General features: G+C 38.9%; 2 protein-coding genes across 5 annotated transcripts in view; both read right to left on the bottom strand.

Annotated features, from left to right (window-relative positions):
• Positions 1–1,331: 1,331 nt before the first annotated feature.
• Positions 1,332–2,515, bottom strand: zgc:114041 (uncharacterized protein LOC574425 homolog; the record flags this gene model as incomplete). Its single annotated transcript, XM_047149763.2, is given in 4 exon segments — positions 1,332–1,806; positions 1,808–2,337; positions 2,340–2,440; positions 2,443–2,515. Coding segments are annotated over 4 exon segments (810 nt in total), but the record flags the coding sequence as incomplete, so codon positions are not given.
• A 567-nt stretch (positions 2,516–3,082) lies between these two features.
• The window catches only part of jak2b (Janus kinase 2b), a 38,570-nt gene continuing 15,513 nt past the window's right edge, over positions 3,083–26,139 (bottom strand). For all 4 annotated transcript variants that reach the window (XM_017452244.3, XM_017452245.3, XM_017452247.3 and 1 more), the window contains 22 exons: positions 17,873–17,996; positions 17,465–17,582; positions 15,127–15,272; positions 14,449–14,743; positions 12,932–13,051; positions 12,466–12,623; positions 12,162–12,273; positions 11,218–11,404; positions 10,884–11,008; positions 10,391–10,525; positions 10,175–10,262; positions 9,867–9,994; positions 9,644–9,782; positions 9,036–9,187; positions 8,729–8,879; positions 8,059–8,198; positions 6,807–6,996; positions 5,682–5,806; positions 5,355–5,527; positions 5,127–5,244; positions 4,674–4,787; positions 3,083–3,681 (listed from right to left, as the gene is read on the bottom strand). In XM_017452244.3, the coding sequence (XP_017307733.2) occupies positions 3,547–3,681; positions 4,674–4,787; positions 5,127–5,244; positions 5,355–5,527; positions 5,682–5,806; positions 6,807–6,996; positions 8,059–8,198; positions 8,729–8,879; positions 9,036–9,187; positions 9,644–9,782; positions 9,867–9,994; positions 10,175–10,262; positions 10,391–10,525; positions 10,884–11,008; positions 11,218–11,404; positions 12,162–12,273; positions 12,466–12,623; positions 12,932–13,051; positions 14,449–14,743; positions 15,127–15,272; positions 17,465–17,582; positions 17,873–17,996 (3,173 nt within the window). In that variant the 3' untranslated portion in view covers positions 3,083–3,546. The remainder of the gene's footprint in view (positions 3,682–4,673; positions 4,788–5,126; positions 5,245–5,354; positions 5,528–5,681; positions 5,807–6,806; positions 6,997–8,058; positions 8,199–8,728; positions 8,880–9,035; positions 9,188–9,643; positions 9,783–9,866; positions 9,995–10,174; positions 10,263–10,390; positions 10,526–10,883; positions 11,009–11,217; positions 11,405–12,161; positions 12,274–12,465; positions 12,624–12,931; positions 13,052–14,448; positions 14,744–15,126; positions 15,273–17,464; positions 17,583–17,872; positions 17,997–26,139) is intronic.

Genomic DNA, 26,139 nt, shown 5'->3' with positions numbered 1-26,139 from the left:
ATAATAATAAAGCAAAGTATAAATACCTTAAAATAATATGATAACACACTCCAAACAACAACAAAAAAAACCCCTAGGAAACTCAAATGTTCTGCTCTGCTACAGCTCATAAGTAACGCAGTGACTATTTCTGAGAGGTGAGAGAGAGAATACACTGGTTAATGTGCATATGGTCCCAGACATTACTGAACAATAATGTTAAAGACACAGTGTCCCAATTATTAAATGTAAAATCTCTCTCTCTCTCTCTCTAATAAATCAATGTAACTGATTTGGAAGGACAACACTTACATTTTGGAAGCTCAACCACGCCAAACATTTAAATTTTCTGAAAAGTGTGTTGTGAATTTATGAAAACTAAATAAAATATTGTCATATCACCCGGCCCTAGTTTACATGGCATTTGGAAATCATACATTTTTACTATTCATGACACAAAAAACCCCACAAAATTATCTAGTTTACAATGATATGATACTGAGGTTAGTGTCTTTCCACTTCTAAATGATCCTTTCCATTTATTTGGCAAGTTTCAGTGTCAGCTGCAGCATCTGCAACTTTTACCAAATCGATATGCTTCTTCTCCACCAGCCTGTTGACCATCACTACAAAAATAGGGCCTGCCAGATAAAATACAGCACTGAATTCACCGGGCCAGTCCACCAGCCAGCCTGTCATATTCAGACACACACAAAAGGACCTGTAAAACATCACTATTATTGTCAAACACTTCTGCATCCTAAGCTGCTATTAATAATACGAGGTCAGTAAGACAAACTATCAACATGTTATTGGAATCTTTTTGCACTACCTGTTATATCTGACACTTTCACACTTACTGTGCCCCTTGTCCTGCTTTAATAGCACTGTACTGTCTTGTATTGTTGGTACACATTTGCACATACACTTAATGTAGACTGTAGGTCTTTTTTAGTCTGTGTTTTGTTTTATGTAGCACCATGGTCCTGGAGGAACGTTGTTTCGTTTCACTGTATACTGTACCAGCTGTATATGGTTGAAATGACAATAAAAGCCACTTGACTTGACTTGGCAGCCAGCATGGAAAATGACAGATGAAGGATTCCAAAAAAAACCAAAACAAAACAAAAAAAAAAACAAACCTACAAGAACTCAGCTCCACAACAGTAGCGGGCTAAGACAACAGAGACTGAGACTATGTACACACCTGCTTTGCAGCTGGTTGTAACCTGGCATTTGTTTTGAAATTCTATGGTACATTAACCCCGAGTAAGGCTAAATACAACCACAAACGTCAATATACACAGTCAACTCCAGACTTATCCGCACCCTTCGTGAAACTACCATGAAAAATGGATAACATGTAATGAATGGTTTGATGAGCTAAAGCATAGTATGTTGTGCGTTTCTTGTTTCATCATTATTTGTATAATTCCATAGTTAATATTTGGTGAATCCAATTTAGGCCACCGGGTTAAATAGGGTTCAAAACAGGAGACTGAACTGACTGAACTAACCATTACTGGATCCCATCTGGGGACCCCATCGTCACTTATGTTGTTGAAAGGTTCACTTACTCCCAAGTCTCCTGGCACGGACAGCATTCATTGTTTATGTTGTCACACATTTATGATCACAATATGTTTACTCTCACAGTAGGGAATGTTTTGGAGACCTGGGTTGAAGCATTGCATTTACTAAAAAGCACGTAGAGAAATCATTTAGAGTAAATGTATGGAAAAGATGGTTGTAACACAGGAGATACAAATTAGGACACACTGACCTGCAGCAGGTGGCACGACGAATGCCCCAGAGGTTCGCAGTACCACTGTCAAAGTCCGCCAGCTCTACAATTTCCACTATACTTATGATGTGGACAGCCACAAAGCAGCCAGACAGGAAGCCATAGAGTGTTGTGAAAGCCATGACTGGCCAGTAGGCATGCGTGATGGGCAGGAACAGCACCACCACTCCCAGTACCACCACTCCCAGTAAGATGGACACCATCGCTGATACCTGGTGGTTCCTCAACACCCGCAAATTAGCCAGCCAACCACAGGCCAGCCTGCCCAGCAGATCAGCCAAGGACAAAACGGAGAGGAGGAAGGCAGCCCAGTATTGATCTGTGCCTTTGTGATTGGCATATAGCACCAGAAATAGAGGTGGGATGAAAAAACCAGAGGCAGCCAAGATGGCAAAGGCAATGTATAGCAGCAGCTCAGGCCTCTGGATCATTGAGCACTGGAAAGGAGCTTTCTTGGATGTTGGGTCCACCAAGAGGGAAGCAGTTTGGGAAAATGCCTTAGGTTTAAGGGGTCTCATCAGAGCTCCACACACCAAAAGATTGAGCTGAATTGAGCACCAATGATACACAGAGCTCCTTGCCATGAGTATGTCTCAACGAGCCACTGGAAAAAAGGGCTGAAGGCCACAACATACATGCACTCGCCTGAGATGGAAAGGCAATAGGACAGCAGTGTTTGAAGTAATATCTGACCATGATGTTAGCTGGCATCCAGCAGTAGGATACACCAAGTTATGTTTTGTTTTGTGGGTTGCATTGCATCACTCAGCCCTACTTGGGCTACGACCATCTTTAGACTGGTTGCCATGGCAAGTTTAGAGCCGGTCAGCAGCCCCTACATGCTAGCATGACCTGACCCACACCCTTCTTTGGACACTGCTGAGACTGGAGTTGAACATGGCAGCTCAACTGAAAGGTCATTATCAGCCTGGAAGAATCTTCCAAAAGTGGCTGTAGACATAATACCGAAGAGTGACCAGTCTCAGATCCCGGTGGTGGTGCTACAGTATTGTGTACTTCTCAGGATTGAGACTGTGCCATAAATACATTTAAATACATCAGTAATTGTCACAATTTATCAAAAAGACCTGAGCCTAACCTTGAATTGTTCATCTTTTATCTTTGTGTATCTTAAATTCACATTTCTGATCCTTAGTCCTTACCTTAGACCTTTTGAAATAAACTGCAATGTGCAGTAAATTAATAAAAAAAAACACCACATTTTTAAAGAGCTGTTGTGTATCAGATAAAACTAAAGAGACCAAAAAAACTACATTTTATAATGACTTTGTCCACACATATATTTAATATATGATTTTAATTAGACAGCCACCTGCATGACGATGGAAAGCTATAAACATTATATATCTTTCTTCATTTCATATTTCACTGCTAATAATTAATAGTCCAAATATAGTCAGAATTGCATTCATCTTTCATTTTTATAAAATTATAAAAATCTTTATTTATTATATGTACATAAAAACATATATAAAAAGAACGCAATTGCGTGTGCATTCTTCCTTTCACAGTTCTTCATGGTAAGGAAATATGCTAGCACTGCTAGCAACGGGGTGTTAAGAGGGGGAAAAAGCAAACCAAAACATAGTTGCTTAAAGGCTGGTAGAAGTTCCAAGTCCTTAATGAGGTTTGCCAAGATGGCACACTGAAAAGCAAGGAGAGTGATGATGGAGGTCCTGATTAACGACATGGTGCTGATGATCTTCAAGGCAGTTATTAGAACAAAGCAAAGTGTTTCTCTCTTAAAATGGAGGCACTTGGGTGTATAGGTCTGAATCACTGCTGTCTCGAAACAAGTCGACGCGCAGAGCAAGCTCCTTAAAGGCTGGACGAAAGGTCGCATCGTTATCCCAACATTCCTGCATTATCTCATACATCTATTAGAATTAAAAAGATAAGGCAGTTAATAATCTTAAATGTAGATATACAGTACTGTGTGTATAAAAATATTCCCTAAGGAAATCTGATCTAATCATCAGATTAAAATGATGCTTTTCAGGTATACTTAATGTCAACATAAAATATTATATTCTTTCCTGGTGCAGCACCTATGCTTGAAATTTGGAATTACATATTTAAATAAAACAGTGTTTTGTTTTTTAAAAGAAGAATCAAGGCCTTGATGCTCAAGTACAAGACCTTTTCTAGAACAGCACCCCCCTGCCGCAACACTCTCTTGAAGGTTTATGTTCCCTCACGCAATCTGTGATTGATCCATGACTGACGCTCAGTAGTACCTACTCAGCATGGCTCAAGGTCCCTTTCCAGAACCTTCACACTAATCGTCCCTCAGTGGTGGGATGAAATTCCTCAATCCGGACCACAGAATCTGTCTCTATCTTTAAAAAACAGCTAAAGACCCACCTCTTCCGTGATCACTTAACTAACCCCTGAAATGCTAACCCCACATTATTTAAAAAATATATTTATATATAAATTACTCTGGCTCTTACACCTCTATTCTACGTACTTTGCTTCTTCTAGAACTCAATTAAAGATCTTGTATTGTAACACTACTTGTATTGTTCTCTGCTTGACCTATCGCTTTGCTTGTATTTCCTCATTTGTAAGTCACGTTGGATAAAAGCGTCTGCTAAATGTATAATGTAAGAAACACAACAGGAACAAAATTCAACAAAACTCTAAGTACTAACAGGCCAAGACTTGTCCTCCCTAAAAAGTCCTTTATATAATTAATTAATTCAATGCCATTATATGTCACTTAAAGTCAGTCTTTCAAAAGGAGAATTTATAAGCAGAAATTGCAGTGAAAGCACATGATGTCTACTTCAGTTGCTGTCTCTGTTTAGTCGGTTTTGTTTAGTCTGGATTGCTCATTTAGAATTATTTGCACTTATTGGCCACTTACCTCTGAGGGGCAACCCACTGGCTGAGGTAAGCGGTTCCCTTTTTTCAGCAGTTCAATGAGATGATACACTATTGTCTGGCCATGCTTGTCTCCTCCCATCATGCTCATAAACACCTAAACAGGAATAGAGTGCAGCAGCTTAGCTAATAATGTTGTCTTTTACTCTTTTTACATAACATGTCATGCAAAATCAACAAACTTGGACAGCGTGATGGTGGACGAATTCTATTTGCTTGGTACGATTATGGTATGTGCACACTATAAACCACAACCTTAACCATTTTAAACTCTGTTTCTCCTTTGTGGACACAGTGTGAGCAGTACAGTGATTCTAAGATTTTGAAAGGCCATTGCTTACACGCTGTTCATTATTCTTAGGACAAAACGAATAAAAAGCGAGAACAAGCGTTAATGAGAAAACACCGACCGCGCAATGGAATGAGTTATACATACTGTAGGGGGGCTACAGAGCTTGTCACTGTGTGTGAAGAGTTCATACAGAACAACACCGTAACTCCAGACGTCTGATGCCACGGAAAACTTGCTTTCTGTTAAGGATTCGGGGGCATACCTGAAAACAAATGGACCATGTTTTAAGGGTTTTGTCTTTCACGAAATACAGAATAAAATCAATCCAAAACTAATAAACACATCTAAACAAATCAAAATACAAAATCTTACCAGAATATTGGACTTTCTCCTGGCTCTTTGACCTTGTAGTATTCTTTGTCCTGAGGCAAAACCTTAGTCAAGCCAAAGTCACCAATTTTTACCTGAGACTCACTCTCCACCAAGATGTTTCGAGTAGCCAGATCTCGATGAATGTACCGTTTGTATGCAAGGTACTCCATGCCCTGGATCAACACAAGCCATTAATGTATACACCGCTTCTACTCAAAAAAATCCTCTAGCCTAGAGGCCAATGAATATATTTATAAGAAAAGTAGCAACCATTTAATAATACACACATGATGCAGGCACAGATATCGGCATGCATTACTCTAATACCTTGCATATTTGAGAGGCGTAATGTACAAGCTTCTTGTGATCAATCCTGGCTCGGTTCTTGCTGAGATAATCTCTCAGACTGCCATATGGCAGGTACTCCATTACAAGCCGAAGGTTTCGACGGCCTGAAAGAAAAGACCAGCAAATTGTGTTTGGTTATGTGTTTGATCCAGACAAATGAACACAAAAATTTAGAATAACATTAGGAACAAACGTTAATTATTCCAGAAACAGTTCTTCCTTGTCAATCAAATGTACAAATGTTCAATCAGCCAAGACATGTTTGTGTAGGCACCAATAACTGGTGTGTGGTGGGCATTCTGGAGCACTATGGATGCCATCGCATCATCCAGACGGATGCTACACAATGTCAAGCGCTTCAAGTACCTAGAAAAGCCCTATATAAATCTAAGGAATTATTATTATTATTATTATTATTATTATTATTATTATTATTATTAAAACAAACTAAATGCTGCCATATAAAAGGAGGACAGGCTGTTCTGTCTGTGCACAGCTGTAAGCTGTAAACAAATACCTCAGCTAACAGATGAGAGTCACGCTTTTGAGAGAAAGGATGTTTTAAGACCAGTTTGATTTTCCCAGAGGATGAAAGTTGGCTTATAAATCAGTTCCATTTGAAACATCTCCTTTTAGCACTGTGCAACACTTTCAGCACGTCGGCCGGGGCACACAGCAATTTTAAAAATAGGTGCACGATCACCTGCGTACAGTGTGTATTTTTTTTCTCTCCCCCATTTTCACGTCACGCCATTTTCTTGTTTTCTGTAATTTGTCTCTAGACTTTGACCTTCTCAGGTGCAAAATATTTTTAATAACACAGAAGTTGGTCAAAATAACCATGACTGTTTAGCTGTCATTTCATGTTTCCAGCCCTTTGTGAGTTTGACCTTTTATGGATTTTTGTAAGCTATACACAGTTATTAGCAAAGTACCAAACTTTGGACAACAAACATGTCTTGATTATGTCTTATCAACTATATCTGTGGTAAGGGGAAAAAGTGCAATATTTATATGGACTCAAAACAAAGGAGTCTACATATGAACATATGATTCTAGAGGAAGGTTGGAGGATATTTTAATATACACAACAGGCCATCTCACCTGCACCATAGCACACTCCTTTGTACTTCACAATGTTCTCATGTTGGAGAGACTTAAGGATCTCAATCTCCCTCTCAAAGTCGCGCATGTGTTCAGTTGTGCTGTGTTGGAGCTTTTTCACTGCCACCACCTCGCCTGTACCGTCCTGCAGGGGGTCATATCGGCACATCTCTACACTGCCAAAGTTCCCCTGCAGCACAAAATAGTTCATTATCATCACCAATAATTCATAAATAACTAAGTACCAATTTATTAAAAGGTAATGTAGTGCAAACTTGTTCATTAGTTTGTTTTGGTGGTTTGTATGTGTTTTCTTTTTCCTCCTAAGGTAATGATGATGATGTTGGCCACAGGTGACTGGCTATGGCTTTGTGCAATTAGGTATTAAAAAAAAAAAAAAAAAAAAAAAAAAAAAAGGCACGCTCATTGTGCATGCTCCTCTGCTATGCCCACTGACAAGTTTAAGCCCACCCTTCTCTCACCAAACTGTCCACTATGTGTCCACTATGGGACCCCCCCAAAAAAATGAATGAAAGCCTCACTTCACCTGCAGAAAGAACGGAGATGCAATAACACTCAGGGTCACTACTTGCAGGTACAGAACAACCGGGAAATTTTTTGATGTCTCTTTTAAATGAATGCCCGGTACTCAGCCAATCAGCACTTGCCTGACAAACAGCATTATGAATAAGCATGAAGCATTGCAGACTGAGGTGTGGAGGTCAGCTCAACTGTGTACCTCTGCCCACTACACTTACCCATAAACCCCCTCTTTCTGTTTTGGCACAGAAGAAGTATAAACCAACCTTACAGCACTAGTGCAGATATGGTCCCTTAGTTTACCCTTTATCTGTTTAATTCAGATACAGTGCCCTATTTTACCATTTATTTACTGGCACATATTTTTCTGATAAGTCAATTACAGACAGATTCTTTTTTAAAAAAAAAATACATTAGAGCACAGAGCTTCACTAATTTGCATACTGAACGTACAGAAACTAGCTTTCTGAATACCTGCATAAATGAATGTTATATTTGATCTGGACACTTCTTCATGCATGACCTTACACTGGCTTCCATTTATAAGGTTGCGAACAGGTTAACCCTAAAGGTGGTCTCTACCCTATTAGAACAGACAGATGTGGTCAGTGGGCCTTCTTATGCATAGGATATGTGGACACCTGGACACCATGGACTTCCTTTTGAAATTGAAATGACTGGAAGGTGATAAAGAACATTTGAAGTGCACTACCTTGCCAAGTTGCTGTAGGAAAATCAGATGCCTTTCCTCAAACTGCACTGGCTCCTGGTCCTCAAACGTTCCTGTGACGAGCACAAGGCCTCCGGTTCTAATGGGCACCAAGTCACTCTCCATCATCACCGTTTCATAGTCTGTGGAAAAGATTTTATATTTCAGGGAAAATTCTTTCTTGATCTTCGCTGATCTGCACAAATGAACATCGACACAAATCCGCTCTTTTTCTTCAAAACAAAACATATATATATACGCGCATATGAACAGGTCAAGATTATACAACTCTGTAATTTGGCAGAACAATGTTGATACAATGTCAGTGTTATCCAACACTCCAGATATGGTTGAACATGAACTAACAGCCCAATGCAGTCACTGGTTAGGCTGCACTATTAACTGTTTACAAAACATCAGCTACACTGATATTACAGAAGCCTGCAACATGAACAACAAATTCAAAGATTACCGATTTTGTGCTTTGGTACTTTGTGGCACTGATAAAAAACAACTTGCCCTTCTCTACTAAAAGTAGAAAAAACAGATCTGGCCTGTTTCTGCCTCACCAGCCATATTCCCACAACAGTGCGCATGTGTGTATGTGTGTGTGTGTGTGTGTGTGTGTGTGTGTGTGTGTGTGTGTGTGTGTGTGTGTGTGGAAACCACAAACCTGGGCAAGAGAGTGTGTTGAGGTCACGGATAATTGCTCTGAAGGATGACCTGAATGCTGGCTCATAGTCCATGCAGCTGTTAATCAGGTTGGCCAGTTCAGTCCACTTGGGGACAGGCAGCTGATGGTGCTTTTCATAGAACAAGTGTTTCTGAAGGGAAACGTTCAAAACAAACTATTTGTAAGTTTACAAATATTTTATGTTGTCCTCGTTATGATGCAAAAACATTTTTCAATACATGATGGTCAGCGCACATGTTTTGCAGTCCTTGAATGATATATGAACAGTCTGGTGAGATTACCTTACCTTGGAGTTATCCATGTTGGCAAGTGGCTTCTCGCCTCCGCTGCAAATCTCCCAGAGTGTCGTGCCAAAGCTCCACTTATCTGTAGCAAGGCTTACATTCTTGGGGTCCACGATACATTCAGGAGCAACCCATGGGATTCTCTCCAGTAAAACTGCAAGAACAGAGGCTTGGACTGAGCTCCCATATCCAAGTAGCACAGATAAACATAAAAAGGCACAAATAAACAGACTCCTAAACTTTATTTAAAAAAAAACAAAAAAAAAACCACAACAAAATTTTGATTCCCAATTTGATTCTTATCATGTAAACCCTGTATTACACTTGAACTGGATGTCTTCTACTGGTGACTAAACCCTCCAATACATTGTGACTTGATCATTTTAGCTAACTTAGGGATAAATTACATTTGTCATATTTACATTATGTCTGAAGGTTGAGGTGCTTTTCTATAAACAAACAGATACGCATCACTGAATAGGGACTGGTTCATGAGACTGGTTTTTAACAGTCATGTAAACTATAATTAATTAATAAAATAAAATTTAAAAATCATAGCGGTATACTGCACTTCACTGAGATAACACTACATAGCATGATGGTCACTCACTCTCTCTGGGCAGCACTGTGATGCTGATGCCTGGGTCGCTGAGTTTGATAAAGGGAGGGTTGCCCGTCTTCCTGTCCTCCTCGCGGATTAGAAGGACATTTTTGGCACATACATTCCCATGAGCTAGGTTCTTCTCCTCCTGTCAGAAGCAAGTGGGATGAATATATAATTTGTGTCTTTTGCTTTGAAGGACTTTGAAACATACTTTCTTACACTTCCTTACCAGAAAGTGCATAGCCCACGCAAGCTGCTTAGCCACTTCTAGCTTCCAGAGAATACTGATACTGTTCTTGTTTTTCTTCAAGTAGATGTCCAAGGAACCAAACTTCACATATTCCTGCACCATTATGTCTGTAACAGCGATTACACACAAGTTAAGCTCCTGCCATTACTGACCCAGAGAGGAAGAACACAAATAAAAGCTTGTCAGCAGACATATGGTGCTTAAGGGGTAATCAAGAAGGGCGAGTAGAGGGCATGAGCTTAAATTTCAAGTATAATAGGCTTAGGAGAAACATGACACACACTTACTCTCCTCGCCACACACACAGATGCCATAGGTGAATGTCAGATGCTTGTGGGAGAGCTGGCTCATCATACTGGCTGCCTCAAAAAAGGACTGTAGATACAAAAAATACAAATACAGTGCCAACAGTTCAATATTGCCTTTGTTGGAAAAAGTACCAAAAATATTACAAACCAAGAAAACTAAGAGCCATAAATTGTAGCCAATGTGACGTTACACACCTCTGAATATCTTCTGTGCGCTTTATCGAGGACTTTAATGATGACGTCTGTCTGGTGCATTTCTCCATAGTCTCCCATCTCTTTCCGAACCCCCTTAAAGATCTTCGTAAAAGTACCCTGGCCTTGGTTCTCTCCCTGAGACAGAGAGATTAGGTAGATAAGTACACAGACACTTTATATACACCATTAGTTTGAATTACTTGCAGCAAATAACAGCTCACAGACATCATATATTAGCTCCAAATTTTATTTTACAGACGTGGGCATTTAATTATGAAATGTTTGAATAATGCCAATAATTGACTATTTCTATCTTGCCAAGAGTTTCAATCCTTTTTGGTAGTCTTGAATAAGGAATAGACATGACAGTAAGACATGGGTCAGGCCTCTCTATAAGTGCCGATACAGAATTATAACAGAAATAGATTTTTGAACTTTCATGTTTTTAAAAAAAAATTATTTATGGAGACTGAGTGAAAGAAAGCATGCTCACAAACTCCAGGTCCTCTTTCCGAATTTTGTGGAAAACCATCTGACTGATGTTCTGTCTCTGCAGCGAGGGTGAGCGGAGAACCTCTGAGCCTTTGTTACTCCGACAAACCAGAAGATTTGACTTTTCTGCAACAGACCAAAGACAGATCAAGAGTATTAAAAGCCCATAATTATTTGATTTATAAATAGTGTCACATAATGTCAAATTACTTTCAAATTCAAATAACATGTATACTCAAATTTAAGTCTATGTACCTAACCCCCCCCCCCCCCGCAATCTATTCTTGTACTGTACATCTGTCTATTAAGCTGGAAACGTCTGGTGCATTACTGACCTTTGGCCTTGGGAGGGCAGCATTTGCTGAACTGAAAGGCAATGCCATCTGATCTGACGGTCTCTACTTGGTAACACTTGAGCAGCTCATGCATGCTTCTGAATGTCCTCTTAGTCCCACTCAGAACATAATCGCCACCGTCTGACCTACTGATCAGGCAATGCTTGTATTCCACTTCAGTACCCATCTAAAAGAAAAATATCAGATCAAAATCTTAACTTCATTCAATCGTAACTGCACGTAAATCTACTTTTTTCAAAGATTTAATTGTTTAAAATGTTCGTACTCATATCAGTAGACAGTGTGTCATAAGCTAAGCAGTTTACAGCAATCACAACTCCATAAATGGATGTGAACTGACTATAAAGAACAATTAATTAATTGAGAACTGATACAGTATGTACACGCAACACTACCCCACTTAATTTAAATAAAACACCTACGCTATATTAATCGCATTTTGACTGTAATCACAATCCAGTGCAAGGACAACTGACTCATGCTGGATATTAGATCCTTAAGTGCATTAAATCACAAGGTTCACATTCATAGGGTTTGACCAAATCTGACAAATCACATCACGGTCTGAAGAATCATATCGCAATGACAACTTTCAATTATTTGCTTTCCAATCACACTGAGACTACAGACTGAGACATTCTTATTCAGGTACAAACATCCGGGATCCTATCACTGCCACAACTGCATGCTTATATAGTCTCGTCTTTGTTCATATTCACTATTTAAAAATACAATCAATTAAGGTCACAGTGGACATATCATTTTGATTTAATACAACTAACTGGGTGAATAACTGTGATAAATAATCTTGATTTCAATTATTATTATAATAATGATGCTGAACAAGTTGTAAAATATGGTGTCTGGGCATCTTAGGTCTATTCTGAAGTGGGACGCTTCTCAATATCAAAACGCAAACATACCCCGATAGCAAATGTCAGGAAGTATTTGTTATAATCTTTGGGGCTGCAGCGTAGCACAAAAAGACCTCGCTGGTTTCCAGCCTTGCGCAGTTTACAGATAGCAAACTCCATTCTGTTTTCCAAACATACAACACAAGATGGTCAGTACAGCACAATTATAGACCATAAATGAACGAATAAACGAACAAATGAATGATCTCCAACTATACTATTTTACATTGAGTTGCCCAACAAATTTAACATGTACAACCAAGGAAGTTTATCTGAATGGATGACCCCTGTTATAGAATATTATGAAGCTTACGATATTGGCCCATGGCAGTAGTTTTCGATAGCCTCGAGTAATCGAGGTGGTGCAACATCTTTACAGAGGTAGTGATGTGCATCGGTGGTCAACCTGTAGTAGCCATCTATCAAAGACACGAAGGACAGAGCCTCGGCTAGAGAGGAGAACTCCAGCTCCTATTGAAAAACACACAGACATTTCCACCAGAGAGCATGCACTTAATAAAGGGTCACGACAATTGAGCAAGAAGCTTGATGTACAACCAACATAACACTATAATTTATAATCAAAGCATTATATTTCCTAATCAGCAGCTAAATTAACCGTTTATAACAGGCAGGAAATCATTTTAGATACCTTTGTTTAAAAGCTGCTGGCTGATAGCATGAGTGCAAGTCCGTAAGGTTATAGGCCACTAGAAATTTTCACATATTGTTAGCAGTGTTTGTAATTTTGAGCTAATCATGTTGATTGATAATCTTACCAGAGTTTTGCCATCCTGCTTGTTGATGGAGACGACCCGGCTCTTGTGGGCTCCCTCTTTGGTGGCTTGTCTGATACTGATATCAACCACATGAGGGAAATCACAATACGGCTGCAGGTCCTGCACAGGAAATACAGCGTCATTGGGGGGTGAATAGGTAAAATGTTGCTTTGCCCTGTATGTCCTCAAATATTTGAAAACAAATGTGATAAATACGGCATGTTAGATGACTTAATATTTCAGTGTTGGCAACTGGCCTTACACTATAAATTTAATTCATCCTGATAAACATTACTAAGGTACTCAGCTTATCCATTACAGTGCAATAATATGTTTCCATCTACAGAAACTCATAACTGGAGATTTTTTTTGACAGTAGACAGCTGAAAAGCAGTTCAGTATACTTATGTTGTTACTCAAGTAGGCCATGTAAATAAATCTAGACCAAAAAAATACAGTCAGTAAAAATGATATACTGAAGATCTGTGAAAAACATCAGACTTTATCTGTTTATTCATTAGATAACATGACAACGAGCTGTCCAATTCCACTACAACTGCATGAAGCACATGACTAAAAGTTGTAAGATTTTGAAATCTCGCCCTCTCTGTTAGAAAAATGCTATTGCAAACTACTTCTGGAAGAACATTTCGTAACATGGAGTGCACTGTGCCCTTCTCCTCTGTGCTGATGTCTGTGAAGTCCATACACATTTAATGAGAATTCAATACTGTGTTCCAGTGCACTCAGTGCTGTTATGTTGGTAAAGGGAATTTGCACAGGTAATGTGGTAGATGGTGGGGTGCCTATATTTGTGACATGGTTTTCTTAATAAATATTTGTGATAAATGTATTTATTTTTCCTTAGAATATATTTACTTCAATTAAAGGCTGAAGTGCATTTCTGTCCTGCGCAAGCCAATTAAGCATTCAGGCATTTTTTTCATAACCTTTTTTTTTTTTTTACTCATCTTTAACAAGGGTTCCAGCAACAAACAAAACAGATGATGACCCCATAGAAAAATATTTAGGACACAGGAACAGTTAACAGTTCTTTGGTTGAAATACCTTCAATATTTTGTTCACTACTGACTTTGTCGCAGCAAATATGAAGCAAATGACCAAGAGAGTTTGGTCGCCCCACTCTGATGCAAATTCTGTGTTTTCTCGTGGCTCCTAACGATGAAATGGTTTATGCATCTATGCATAAGGCGGTTGGAAGTAATAATAATTAGGCACCAAGCACTCCAAATGCCTTTTAATGGGGGCAAAATAGCCCTTGCTGTCATCATTTCAAACAACCACCTTTATTTGAAATCAGCAGCAAGCTAGTCTTAGTTTCCAGTTGACTTTGCTCTGGTCATGCAAAGATTTCAACACACCAGAAATCAGAAAATCGAAGATGCAACACACAGTTACAGAGAATCCATATTTCCACACGGTCCTGAAACCCATGATTAATATATAATTTCACACAGCCAACAATAAGTACCAGGAAACTAATCTGGTTTGCTAACCTCTAACTGGGTGTCCTTTTGCTTTTCACGGCACCACTGAATGCCTTGATCGGCAGAGACGATTATGGTGACCTGTCCTGCTGAGGCCTCTTTGACCTGGAAGCATTCTGTGTAGAAGCCAGAGTCAAGTGCCTCTAGGTTGATCAGGTATTTGAGCTTGAGATCACGTGGTGTGGCCCGGCACTGACTGAACTGTTGCACTACCTTACGGAAGCGATAGCGGATCCGCTTCCGCGTTACAAAGTGGTAGTCCTGGATCTTCAGCCTCATGTCTTTGGGAAGGAAGGACTTATAGCTGTGGACAGAAAGCATATAGATGGGTGTCTCAATCCAAGTCTCAATACATACACCTGTTTTTTTTTTTCTAGCATATCTTATATTCTTAACCAAGATAAAAGCAAAGAAGAGAGCAAAATTATTCTGACTCTTTAAGACATGTATGGTTGCAAAGAGGAGACACAGATCAAAACCAAACAGGATATTGAGCACTGAAATTAGGTCAGGCACCACTGTGGGTGCTGCTTTATGACAATGTCATTTGTTAAAAGCACTACACAAATAAAATTGAATTGAACTGAATCATTTCAGATATAAAAAGCAAATTAGGTCATCACAACGGCAGAGACATCAGCACCTGCTGCACACTGCATGATTTACCTGGTTCTCAATAATTCTTACCTTATGGCATTGTAAATATCAAGCGGAGAGCACTGCTTTTCTTTGGCTATCCTCATCATATCTAAGACAGCCATACCAAGGCACTCTTCTTGGGTCTCGTGGCTGGTAGACAGCTTCACCCAGCCATTCACAAAGTCACTCCTCCACTGAAATTGAATTAGGGAATAAAAGGTTTATTCAAATGTGGCTTTAAAAAAAGTCACAGAAATGCAGATGTCACACATACAGTATGTGGTTGTATACATCCTTGTATATGAAACAAGTTAGAGATTTGGGAAGAATATAAACTCTCATAAGTGCTATATTTTCTGACGTTTTCATCAAATGTGCTTTACCTGCAGGTTTCCTCCATTACACAGGAAAAGCCGGACTGACAAGGCAAAAATATTTTGCTATTTATGTCTGGCTATTTCCCAGTATGCAAGTCCACCTAATGCATGAATTGTCTAACGCATGAATGGAGTCCTGCTCCTTGCACAATGAAGCTTATTTCTAACACTTAAGCCTCCACCAATGACTATAAACCATAAATACAAGAACTGGTGCCTAAACCTGACTGAACAATGATTGAAAACATAGAAAAGTTTAGCCAATACTGAACCTTAACCAATGGACTAGCCCTTGCAAGATTTGTACACACTAGTTTTTCCTCTTTAATGGGTTAAACTGTATTTCCACAGTAAAGTCAATGTCGGGAGCTCAATATCAAGCTACCTCAGCTTATGGTAAACAGAACAAACCAAAATATTGGCAAAAACTGGAGACAACCCTCTTGCTGGAAGTACCCAGTACAAGTTTCCTATATTTGGCATTTGTTTGGTAAATAAGGGCTTATATCCATGATACACCTGAATTATTTTTACCCACTGTATAATCTGAAAACAAAACTGTCAAGTATTTATTTAAAAGAGAGTTACCTCTGTGGCCAGAAGCCTAATAATTTTAATAATTCCTACACAATATAAAACGAATTAACATTTATACAACAGAAAAAATGTTGTGTTAAAAAAAAAAAAAAAAAGGAAGTGTATTAAATGTTTAGCCCTATATGTAAAACATTGCCAGGACTTTTTCTCACTATGATATGACAATGAATAACACTGAACATCCACTCTTGGTTTTAGGCTTCAGTTTCACCTGTGAAGACTGCATTCATTGTTAAAAAGGATAAGCCAACATAATGATGGGAGAAAAGCAAGCCATTTTGAAGCTGAGAAAAGAGGGAAAATCAATCATTGCACAAACACTGGGCATAGCTAATACAACAATTTGGAATGTCCTGAAAAAAAGAAAGAAATCACTGGCGTGCTGAGCAACAGACACTGAATGGGTTGGCCAAGGAAAACAACAACAGATGATGAGAGAAACATTGTGAGAGCTGTGAAGAAAAACCCAAGAACAACAGTCAGTGACATCACCAACAATCTCCACAGGACAGGGGTGAAGGTATTAATTAATCTCAAAATTAATCTCTACCAAAGTGAAAGAAAGGCCAAAGTGTGGAGAAAGAAAGAATCTGCTCATGATCCAAAACATACACGCTCATCTGTGAAACATGGTGGTGGTAGTGTCATGGGTTGGGATTGCATGGCTGCTTCTGGAACAGGCTCACTAATCTTTATTGATAATGTAACTCATGATGGTTGCAGCAGAATGAATTCAGGAATTTACAGGAACATGTCTGCCAATTCACAGAGCAATGCCTTCAAATTAATCATGAGGAACTTCACCGTGCAGCAAGACAATGATCCAAAACACACTGCAAACTCAACAAAGGACTTTATTAGGGGGACAGTGACTGTCCAAGTCAATCACCAGCACTTAACCCAATTGAGCATGCGTGTCACCTCCCGAAGAGGAGACTGAAGAGCAGAAGCCCCCCAAAACAAACAACAACTGAAAGAGGTTGAAGTAAAAGCCTGGAAAATCATCACAAAAGAACAAACCAGCAATCTGGTTGTGTCAATGATTCACAGGCTTGATGATTGCAGGCAAGTGATATGTAACCAAATATTAAGTGTTATTTACTTTAACTTACTATACTTTTGCTCACCTAAAAATTGGTGGTCTGATACAAAACATGTTAAGTCAGTCCATCTTTTGATCTCAAGCCCAAATGTCTTTGGTGTGTAGCACAAACAAATACATTGATAGTATTGCTGAGCTCCTGAACACAGCAGGGGGACGATGAGAGATGCCCCACTCTAGCATGCAACTATTCATTGCTTAGTGTTAGGGGTCTTGCGACTTCCTGTCTAGAAACATGCCCTATAAATGAGGCTGCAATTGTGTTAAGAAATATGACAAAACAAGAAGTCTATGCTGCAAAGCAACCTACCTGAGCAAAAAGATAAGCCATAACATGATCATCAAGGATTGGACTCTCAGATCCCTTGGCAACGCCACATCTGTAAGCTCGAGAGGCTCCACAGCTATACCACCCAGGAAAGTAATACCTGTAAAAATGAATGAATATATGAATACATAAATAAAGCATGTGTGTTTTGCAGGTAAAGTACACTGTACCGTATCTGACTGAGCCATATCTTTCATTTCTCACAAAGATTATTCACTAAAGCAAGACATACAGAGAAAATTCCACTGCCCTTACCTAAAAAAAATTCTTGATTTATTTCCATAACAAAATGCACTGTTGAGCATCATGTTTTATCGACAAATTAGGCACCTAACATCAGTTTAACTGACCTTCACAAAAATAATAGTTTCCAGCTCTAAATTCTATTACCTAATTCTGAAGATCAAACTCTCTTTAGTTGATTCATCCAAGTGAAGAAGGTGGTTGGGTGATAACCAGACTCTGTCACGTTCTCTATAAAGGCCGAATAGGCTGAAGTAAACTGGTGACACCCCTGTGCAAGAGGAAAAAGAAAAGAAAGCAAGGGTCAAACAGAGGGCTAATCACACAACCATTTTACTTTCATTACTAAAAAGACCTTGTGCCTACTCAAGCTTAAAAGGTGAAGATGTTATTCTCGTTTCACATTCAAAGGTAGTGCAAAGAACCTTGTAGTGCAAAGGTTAAATTTGAAAATATGTAGAACATGATAAAAAAAAAAAAAAAAGTTTAAGTCATGGCCTCAGCACATGTATTATGTAGTAGAGGAAACCCATTTCTAAAACTGCGTTACTGCCCGTAGGTCTTGGTTGTGTTTACATCGGTCTGTTCTTATAGAAACTTATAGAATGCCTTCATTCCTCCCCTATCTCACCCTGTTTGGAAATAAACAGATACTTTTAAGAGTAGTAATTTTAAAAACTGGTAGTGCTTATTAGGGCTGCACAATTAATCGAACATCGATTGCGATATTGAAGTTTAAAGTTCATCCTCTGCTAATAGAAAACTCCACTGCAGATCAAATCATGCGCTTCCAAAACTTACAGCCAGTCACCATAGAGCGGCGCAGGGATGACGTCATTTTGTAACGCTAAAACCCGGAAATGAGTTAGCATCCCGCTGCCAGCTTCGCGTCGTGCTCTAGTGCTCTGTGCGAGGGGAAATCATGACACTAAAATGTTGCTAAATGGCATCACAGAGGTTGTCGGGGACATTAAACTTAACCACCCCGAACAGGAAAAGTCTTTGCAGATAAACTAGTTCAGGTGTGCTGTGCACAATTCCCCTCCAAAAAATATGGATGAAGATACATCCACAGAGTAAATCTGTATTATGGAAAATGTTTTTAAATCAAGTTTGGAAAAGTTCGTCGGAAGTTTGGTGATGGTGACGTTGAAGTCGAGCAACTGTGGTGTAGTTCATTTATAGTGTACGGTTAGCTGTTTATTTCTGGCAATTGTATTTAGGTTTCAAACTACATAAAAGTTGTGTTCATTTGTGAAAATTATCTTGATGGACAAAACGTGTTAGTGTTGTAAACTTTTGTTGATCACAGATCTTATTTTTTACAATAATCCAAAAGTCTATGTGAAAATTCTATTGGGTTTTTTTTTTTCGAGGGAACCGGTGTGATGATAAATGTCCGGGTTCCGGTACAAAATGACATGCACCTCTCTATTGGGTGATTTGGCTGCGTCTCTCCTCCTGTAAACACTGTTATTTCCTATTCTGCATACGCCTAAATTGTTTTCATTTGGTTGCATATTGTTATATTTGATGCATATTTTCATTTGGTTGATGGTATTTTTACTTATCCTATATTTTGGGTACAATTTTATTTATATTTTGCTTCTACGAGATGATGCACTTTAAGGACCAGTCTAATTTCATGCAAAGATTTGTACATTAGCAGGAATGTAGCACAACATGGAGGTGAAAGCAGTGAGTTGTTTATTTAAATGTGAAAGTGCAGTAAAAATATGTTGTCCCTAAAATCAATGAATAATCGTGATAAATAATCGTGATCTCAATATTGATCAAAATAATCATGATTATCATTTTGACCATAATCGTGCAGCCCTACTTCCCACCACACTGAACCCATTTCGGTATGCATATCGTCCCAACCGCTCAACAGAGGACAGCATATCTGCTACCATTCATCGGTCTCTGACCCATCTAGATAAAAAAGGGCAATTACGTAAGGATGCTATTCATAGACTTCAGTTTAGCATTTGACACAATTACCCCACAACAACGGACAACAAAGCTGAGCCTGCTTGGTTTAAACACCTCCGTCTGCAACTGGACCCTGGACTTTTTAATAACTACTGATTCAAAATCCTGTCTTGAAGCACTGGAAGCTACTAAAACTGATCACCCAACAATCGTGAAGATTTTAAATCTAACAGTCATCTCTTGAAGCAAAGAGTTTTAATATTATTTTCTGCTGGGTACCTGGCCACTCAGGAATCTCTGGTAATGAGCAAGCAGACAGAGCTGCCAGAGAAGCACTAGCTACTGAACCAGTAAAATGTCCTGTACCTTCCACAGATCTGAAACCATCTCTGAATTCATACATAAAAAAAAAATGGCAGTCGGAGTGGAATCAACGTCTAAACAACAAATGACGGGAAATAAGATTGTTGGGACAAGATGCGTGTTCCCTTTTAATAATCGCTGGGATCAAGTCACGATGCCAGATAGCAGATACAAGACACACCAATGTTTACCATCAGCAGAAAATCCACCAAAGTGCTCATCTAATCAGAACCCATGATCCGTTAAACACATTTTACTGGACTGTCATACCTCTACACATCTGAGGAGACTGTATTATTCAGCTGATACTTTTGAAAAGGTTTTTTAATCAAATGAGTTTGGAAGTTTTTAGGAAAAACTAATCTTAAACACCTTATTCATCAGTTTTGTTTAAATTTCATATATATGTATATATTTTCCCTCATCCAAGATAATTAATTGTTAATTCCGCTCATTCTTGCATATAAAATGTGATTGGCTTTTGTGTGTGTGTGTGTGTTATTATTATTATTTTATGATAATTTGTGAACGATGGACGTAAATCATCTCCAAATTTTCTGTCCTGTCCTTTTCTCGATGGCCTACTGATGAACAGACTGAATTCTGTATTCTATGAGGTCACAGATGGCCCACTCACTCTGCCGTTTCCAAAATTCTAAAAGGGAGACAAACTGAGCGATCACACGTGCTGAGATTGCTCGTCAAAACTGTTTTACCTTCTTTGATAGCGTTAGAAAGTTTACTGCAAGACTCTGAAATGTCATTTCAGGATCGTAACCTCCGTAGCCATCGTAAGAGAGAACATACCAACCCTCTGCATCAGGTCAAAACATTTCTCTTTCTTTACTTTGTGTAGAGCGCAGCAAATGAACACTTGGAGTAGCAGATCAGACATGCTTATACATGATATTGCTCGAAACTCCTTGTTATGTTTCTTGGTTCAGATTGCAAAGAAGAGAAGACGGGAAGCAGCACAAGTGGAAGAGCTGCAAGGGCCGGAGGTACCTCTGGAAGAGCGTTACATTGTAATCGCTGCTGTGCCTCCTGAATTTCATCCACAACCAGCCTCCTCTGCTGCCACTGCCTCAGCGACGAGCTGCATCAGAGAATCTCTGATGGACCAACCCCTTACGATCCACGGCCTAAGCAGTCCAGAGTACCAAAAAATCTACCACTCAGTGGTGGATCCGATGCTGGTGACGTCCACTGGAAAGCCACGTCGCTACTCCATGGCGCTGGGCCGTAGGATCAAGCAGCGGCTGTGGAAGGCGCTCAACTGTCCCTCCTTGATGGAGGATGAGCAGTTACATTATACTGAAAAATTCAGCACACCAACGCGGAAAAGCTTCGCTCCTTACTACAAGTTGGACACCAGTCAAGAGCCCTGGCCTGAACAGCCAGAGAGGAAGCGGAAAAAAAGATGAATGAAGACGGAAGTGAAAAAAAAAAACAGCTTTATTCTGAACAAAACATGCCAACCCTCTGCATAAGATTTAAACATTTCTTTACTGTGTGTGTAGAGTACAGCAAATTAATACTTGGAGTAGCAAATCAGACATGCTTATACATGATATTGATTAAAATGTCTTGTCACGTTTTTCGGTTCAGATTGCACAGAACAGCAAGAGGGAAGCAGAACCCCAGGAAAAGGTGCATGAAAAAGGACAGATGACAAAACGGTAATTTTAGTGTTTTTTTTTTTCGGTTTGACCTCATTCATCGGTCTTTCAGTAAAGCTGTGTGTAATTGTTTGTGTAAGAAGCCACATTACAAAATGTGATTTACAAAAGTATTGGTACCTCTGATTTTCTACGTACTCGCATGCAACCATTGATGAATGCCGAGTACACTTATTAAAAGTACAATTACAAGTGCCTCGGTGAATGTCGGTAGGCCAGAAGTCTCTTTGGCCTTTCAAACAAAAAAAAGAAATCAATGATACTGATAGCTATTCAATATTTCAACTCACTCAACGACTCTTCTTGGTTCAGATTGCACAGAAGGGGAAAGAAAGAGGGAAACAACACTACATGACCTGGTGGAGTTTGAGGAAAAGCTACTATCCACTTCTGCAGCCGCATCCACAGATGTGATGGTAAATGTTTTTGTTTTTTTATTTTGAACAATGTCTGTGTGACCTTAGACTGATGACTTTGGTTTAAATACTGTCATTTCCTTTCTAGAGCTCACGCAGAAACTACAGGCTGATCGAAACCAGGAGACAGAATTTCATTGGCTAAGGAAATTTAAAGTTCATTTCTGGTGATGCGATTCGCCAAAACGCTGGAATTCAACTCTTGAAATGATTCAATACAACAAAGATACACTGAAAGCAACGCTGGCACAGCAGAAGCACAACTTCGCCATGCTAACCTCAGCTGAATATGACAGGTTGGCAAAGCTGGAAACGGTGCTGGAGCCTTGCAGGTAACGTGAGTTCTCTGTCGTCTCCAATTTTACTGATAAAAATAAGTCATTTGTAAGTCATCTAGACATAGTTTAAGGACTTTACCCTAAATAGATGCGATCTGAATGAAAACTGTAGTCATTAAGTCAATTGTGTGGTGGTCTGTTTGCACTGGAGGTACATCACTGAGCTCCTAGGTGGTGAAAAGTATGTATCCTGCTCCGTGGTGCTTCCCGCACTACATCATCTCCTGCGTCCAATGGAGGTCTCTGATGTTGACCCTGCCAACATATCGTGCTTCAAGGCTGCATTCACAAAGGACCTCAACAGGCGAAAGAGAACTCAAAACTGTGGTGGTTAAAGGTGGCAACCGCTCTAGATCCTAGGTTCAAAAACCTTAGTTGCTTTCCCAGAGCAGAGAGGGAAGAGCTGAGCGAGATGCTGAAGGATAGAGAACCTGCACCACAGACCTCTGGAGAAAAAGTGGAGTCAGAGCCACCAAAGAAGAAGATGGCCCTCCTACTCATGGGATCAGAGTCGTTGTCTGATGAAGAGGTACTGGCCACAGATAAGTCTCTAGAGAGGTACAAGGCAGAGCCTTGTGTCAGCATAGAAACATGTCCTCTACCGTGGTGGTCATCACAAGCAGGTACATATGGTAAGCTGGCCCATATTGCAAAAAGGTACTTGGCTACACCTGCCTCAACAGTGCTATGTGAGAGACTGTTCTCTTTGGCAGGCCACATTGTGCAGAAGAAGAGGTCAGCTCTATCATCTGAAAATGTGTACAAGCTAGTCTGCCTGTGACTGTGATTAACTCGATTAAAATTCTTAATCGATTGACAGCACAAATATTAAGGCTGCACGATTATGGCCAAAATGATAATCCCGATTATTTTGATCAATATTGAGATCTCGAATATTTATCACGATTATTCATTGATTTTAGTGACCACATATTTTTATTGCACTTTCACATTTAAATAAACAGATAACTGCTTTCACCTCCATGTTGTGCTACATTCCTGCTAATGTACAAATATTTGCATCAAATTAGACTGATCCTTAAAGTGCATCATCTAGTAGAAGCAAAATATAAATAAAATTGCACCCAAAATATAGGATAAGTAAAAATAAAAATACCATCAACCAAATGAAAATATGCATCGAATATAACAATACGCAACCAAATGAAAACAATTCAGGGTTATGTAGAAAAGGCAATAACAGTGTTTACAGGAGGAGAGACGCTAGACAGTTTCTTTGAGGAGCACTTGTGAATCTAATTACAAAAATTTAGGAGCACAGTTGAAGTTGAGTTTTTTATTTTATTTTATTATTATTATTATTATTTTTTTTTTTTAGAGATGGTAACAGTAATGTGCCACAATATAACACACAAGTAGGCATGAGAAAACTTGTGCTGGTCAATTATGACAGAAGTTAGGAACATAGTGTGAGCCATGACAAATTAATTTACCTAATGATAAACTAAATTTAATATTTTCATTTCATTTTACAGGCTGTATGCAAAAAAGAACAACTGTTAACCTGTTCCACCTTGTAAACAAATACAATAAACATCAATGTTCAGTGTTTGAAGTCTGCTCCTCTTAAATATATTTAAAGCTACACTATTAGACATTTTCCACTGTCATGGTCCTGGGCTGGAGTCAGTTCTCGACCCGCTCTGTGTATATTGTGCACATATCTGAATAATCTCATATAGGATGTGATTGGGTGAGTTCATTTACCCGTCAGATGCAAAGCGCTTTAGTTTAATGGTGTGCATTAGGGATGCACCGATTAGGATTTTTATGACCGAAACCGATCCAGATACCAATCTTTTTTTGTTTAAGCTTTAATCAGGAGGTCTGTTATAAACGGTTAAATGTAAGCTCTCTGCTCATGGTCACTGTTAATTGAGTTAAAATAATAGCAATGAGAAATACTCTTGGTTAATTTATAAATAAACAAGCATAAAATATTTATTTTTAAATATCTTAAAAACAATAGTCCTAATTAAAAGTAGATTAATACAAGCATGATCCATATTTAAAAAAAGGCTAATAGCCTTCTATGGAAATACCGAACTAAGCTTAATGTCAAATTGATATTAAATGCAACCCATAGTAATTACACATTATTTCATTTCTCATTTTATGAAGTTAATATCTATTTTTTATATTAAATTATTTATTTATACCTAAGCACATTTTCTGTCTTTACATTTTATTAGTTTTCTGTTTGTTTGTTTATCAGTTGTTCCTCTTATATCAGTTTCCCAGTACAGTGTTGTTATGTCTGCTGATATTGTTTTTTGGGGGATTAAATCAAAATATGGAAACTGGAGTTGACTTTTCTGATGATATTTGGCAACCTTAAGTTTAAATGAAGTGAATACGCTATGTATTTGAGTTAGTGAAGAGCGTGAAGGAGAGCAGCAGCATACTCCTTGTGAACAGTTGCTAATCTTGATTATGATTGGTGAGGAATTATTTAATAAAGAAGTTTGAATTAAACCCACCTTACAGCGTTAGCATTATTATTAATTTACTCCACCTGACACCACTGTATCTACACAAGCAGGTGAAAGTTCAGGTCATTTTGCGGGATCAATAAAAGATGGCGGTTTGTGAGACTGGGAAGTTGAGAGAAGCAGATGATGTTCAGTGTTACGCTTCATCATAATGGCTTCTCTGCAGTATTTACACACTTGTTCGGTTGACTGAGGTGATGAAAACAGTGTGAAAGTAACTGGAGCGGTGTAGATGCATTTTGGACTTCCTGTAGTTTTTAATCCCAATTTTATTATACAACTCCGAACAGGTCACTCGCACCGGTGCAAATAAATATTTATTCACAGTCGCACAAAGTACTTTTCAGTCACAAATGCGAGTGAAATGGTCACACTGTAGAGCCCTGAGTTTACCTGCAAACTTTTTTCTTGTTCGGCGTGATGACGTTTAATGTCCCCGACAACCTCTGTAGTGCCATTTAGCATCATGTCAATGTCATGATTTCTCCTCACACAAGTGCTGGAGCTCGCAGCGAAGCTGGCAGCTCGAGCGCTAAAATGCTAATCCCATTTCCAGGTTTTGGCATTACAAAATGACGTCATCCCAGCGTCGCTCTATGGTGATTGGCTGTAATATAGGAAGCGCTTGATTTGATCTGCAGCAGAGTTTTCTATGAGCAGAGGACGAACTTTAAACGTCAATATCACAGTCGATCATGTTCATTTAATAGTGGGCAGTCAAAATCGTAATCGCGATCGATATCCGATTAATTGTTCAGCCCTAACAAATATAAATAAACACACACGCAAAAACATACACACACACACATATTATATATATAAAATTTATTTTATAGTATTTACGCATTATTTATATGGATGCACAAAAAGCAATTAAACTACAGTCCTACATTAATAATATATATTCTGGTGTGTGTGTGTGTGTGTGTGTGTGTGTATTGGGTTCTTTTCTGTTTTGGACAAACAGTTCTGTAATGTTTCAGTGTGAAGTTTATATTTATAACACTCAGTTTGTGGAATTTATTTTAAATAAACAAAAAAAATGGTACTGAAAGCTCGCCCCGCCCCCCATCTGATTGATCGCCTAATCGAAAAAATGATCGGCCACCTAGTCGATTATGAAAATAATTGTTTTTTTGTTTGTTTGTTTGTTTTTAACAGTTGAGTTAT

Source organism: Ictalurus punctatus, chromosome 22, assembly GCF_001660625.3.
Source record: "Ictalurus punctatus breed USDA103 chromosome 22, Coco_2.0, whole genome shotgun sequence".
Classification (NCBI taxonomy): domain Eukaryota; kingdom Metazoa; phylum Chordata; class Actinopteri; order Siluriformes; family Ictaluridae; genus Ictalurus; species Ictalurus punctatus.
The sequence above is the reverse complement of the archived record's forward strand: the minus strand, read 5'-3'. Positions and strand labels throughout refer to the sequence as shown.